Raw genomic sequence first — 3,572 nt, 5'->3', positions numbered from 1 at the left:
ATCATAATTATTGATTTCGATTAATATTTTCTTCCTGTTTTGTTTTGTTTGGACTTCATTTAATTAAGAGATGATAAACTGTGTCCAGTTTTTTTCTTATTTATTTCTTTTAAAGGGGGGGGGAAATACTTTTGCATTTACTTTAATTTCTTTTTCTTTTTGTTTACTCTTTGCAGGTGGTTCTCTTAGAGAGCCACTCCCCGAGACTTTTATCTAGATCTCTAATCTACAAAAGAGCGGAGCAACTTTAGGAGATGCAGTCCCATGGTAGGCAGTGACCAACGATAGATTCATACGTCTTTTTTTCCTCAGGATTCTGGAGCCCGTGTGCAACATTGATTTGGAATCAGGGTTTTCCAACTTCCCTAGGTGGATATTCCGTATCCACTAACCCGATCAAAGCGCCGGACATTCGCTTTTCGTCCTCTCAATTTCGTAAACAACAACACCGCTGCGAGAAGGCAGTGAGTGGGACTTCCCTGGCAGTGGTTGTATGCACGTGGCCATGGGAGACCATTTCGAGAGGGAGAGCTGACTCTCCCCACTCTCGGCCATACCGGGGCACGATCTAGGTAGCACGTATGTAATTGCATGTTGATTTACTCATTTAAAATCGAGAAACTGTTGAATAGCAGATTTGTAACTCTGAAGCTTAAAGATATGTGGTTTTCTGACCGGTAAATGCAGTGTATGTAGTCTTCGGATGGTAATCAATTCACTGGTTATTTTTTTCATCGTTTTAGTCTGTTCTTATCAGGTTGTATATATATCATCTCTATTAAGCTCTTGACTTATCACGAAAATACATTCGGTTGATGGCATATTAACTGTTCTCAATTTATTTTCTTGCACAGTAATTCTAGTTATAATACGACCATACACCAAGCTAATAATTCGCAACTCTGACTTCAATAGCGATGAAAGAGACTATTTCTGTCCTTTTCTTCCCTACCTGTTCGCTATATTATAATGAACAGAAGTCAAGGGAACGCAAAATCGCTTCGGACTAATTATACTAAGAAAATATTTCATTGAATTTCTCTAGAAGTCAAATTAACAGAAATTACACTGAATTAATACAAAAATCACAATTAAATCAGTACTAGATCCTTCATTTAATTTTTTCTTACTAAATTTTCTTTGAGAACTTAACATCCCCCAAGATATTAGTAGTTTTTAAACCTCAGAAAAGCGACTGCACACATCCTTTCAAAAATTACAAACAGAATATTTTATTGACATAAATATGATTACTACAAAAAGTAGCAGTAAACTAAACTTCTCATATCAAACAAACTTCTATGGAGCTAGTCGTTCGTATACCCAACCATTTTCTCCAACATGCACTAGTTCAGATTCATTTATTTCTGGAATCTGGTCACAACGACGAAATCTAATACGATCATGTAGTCTGTTTGTTTGACCTTGCCAAAACTCAATTGATTTCGGAGACAAAATATATCCTCCCCTAGCAAAATATAAATAACAAATTTATTCCAATAGGTTGTCAACAATGTGTTATCTTGTACAAAAGTGGATCAGTACAATTTGTCACATGGAAATAAGGTGCACTCAACTACCACAGAAAATCATACGATTCGAAATAATAATAGTATCAATGGTAATAAAAGCTACACATAGAATTTAGTTTGAAAAAATGAAATTGAGAGATTAATACAGTGAAACAGTATTAGTACTCAAGATCTAGAGAATGACGAAGAATGAACGGAAACATGCTAGTGCAAAAGATTCCGTTTAGTGTCAACTACGGTATGAAGTCATAGGTTGCGGTTCTGTAAAGTAGTCATTGATAAATTTGGCTTCATTTAATCTGTTAAACTATAACTATTTCAGTTACTATTACGCGTCGTGGTAAGCAATGTTATTCTATAGTTCTTCGACCTTAGTGAATGAAAGTTCACAACACTGTCAGTCGGTTTATAAACATTTACTAGTAACCTGATCTAATGCAAATGTGAATGCGCGGATCGGCAAAGCAAGAGCAGCACATCTACAACTGAAAAACATCTGGAACCCAAAACAACTCAACCTGTTGAAGATGTTAGATCCTCAGAACTCATTTGTTAAATACCTTATTTTTGAGATTTTGAATTTCTTTGTATCCGCGCCAAAAGCGCCCTTTTCACCTTCATGCTGTATTTCCCACTTGGGAAAATCTTAAACGCTATTGGTCCGTTGTGTCTTTTAGTATGCTATTTTGTAACGGTTCCCAAGGACAGTTTTATGTTGTATATATACGTTTAATTTGTGCCAGTTGGATTGCTTTTGCTTCTGGCTGCTTGCGGAATATATTTATTCCCCGTTCGGACTTCGACTACTCTCTCTCTCTAGTTAGCTAGCTTATTGGTCTTTGGTCACAAGTCTTTGTTCCGTTCGCAGACTAGATGAACTCGTAATCGATTCAAACGTAGCACAACCAACATCAAAGTCAGAATTTTCAATACAAATGTCAAGACAGTTCTACTGTATGAGACGAAAACCGTGCTCATCAATGATGCTGGCCAAGTATGCAAAGGTTTTTTACATCATCTAAAGCTTCTCCGTCAATCGCGATTTGATTGGAGCCCCTCAGGTGTTACTGCCGGTTCCAAGCCTGGATAAAGGAGGAGGGTTGGGCATGGGGTTAGCGACCCCATCCCGTAGAAAAGTAACTCACTAAAAAGCGCTAAACGTGTAAAATCAGGAACAAGCAAATAACGAAATTGGTGTATATATAACAGTTCAAAGGTGATAAAGCCGATAAAACAGTGATTCAACATAAGGAAAAAGCCCTAGAATGTGTACATAACATAGCAAGTTTGCGTCATTCTTCATTAGTCAACTAACAATTTACTCACAAAATAAATATAAACTGCTTAATTCTGATGTTTCTAATGTTTATTTACCACTTCAGCTGCTTCTGTGAAGCCAGTGATATAGGTCCTACAGCCACATGAATCCATCATCGTATTTCTGAACATCACCCATTATGGTGGAACAGAGGATAATAGAAAACAATAAAAAGCCATAATCTACTAAATTTAGTCGAAACTGGTATTTCAGTATTTCAGCTCTTAAAGTTATAAACAGACTTCTACTGAACTTAAACCAATGACTCCGAAATTCGGCTCTTCTATACAGCAGAAGCCATAGAAATACACATGAACAAGCCTTATCTTCTGCGTACAGGAGACGTTTTTATGGCTCCTTAATCTAACTTGGCCTTCTACTTAGTCACTTTTATATTTCTCAAGAAAGATTTTTAATCTCTTCAATGCCAATTCAATTTTATTTCTTGGTATTATTCTTACGTAATTTGCCTTTATAAGCTGATTGTCTAATTTTTGGCGCAAACTTTATTAGTTATGTATGATTAATTTTACAAGTAACATTAATCATTCATATTCAGATGGCATGAATTTTTAAACTAACTCTATCCCTAAATTCAACTTAGTATTGTTTGTTTGAATCTTCCCATTGATGTTTAAGACTGCAACTGGTCAGTCTTATTGGCATATGTGCATATTGCCTCGATATAGCCTAAATTCACAAGCATGGTAAGCAAAGATGGA

General features: G+C 36.1%; 1 protein-coding gene across 1 annotated transcript in view; it reads right to left on the bottom strand.

Moving 5' to 3' along the window:
* Positions 1-1,210: 1,210 nt before the first annotated feature.
* Smp_051550.1 (pyridoxamine 5'-phosphate oxidase) overlaps positions 1,211-3,572 on the bottom strand; it is an 11,468-nt gene continuing 9,106 nt past the window's right edge. Inside the window, exon 9 of the mRNA XM_018792619.1 lies at positions 1,211-1,468. Coding sequence (XP_018644680.1) covers positions 1,300-1,468 — 169 coding nt within the window. The 3' untranslated portion in view covers positions 1,211-1,299. The remainder of the gene's footprint in view (positions 1,469-3,572) is intronic.

The sequence above is a fragment of the Schistosoma mansoni genome (genome assembly GCF_000237925.1).
Source record: "Schistosoma mansoni, WGS project CABG00000000 data, supercontig 0239, strain Puerto Rico, whole genome shotgun sequence".
Lineage (NCBI taxonomy): Eukaryota > Metazoa > Platyhelminthes > Trematoda > Strigeidida > Schistosomatidae > Schistosoma > Schistosoma mansoni.
Note: the sequence above shows the minus strand (reverse complement) of the source record. Positions and strands in the feature narration are given on the sequence as shown.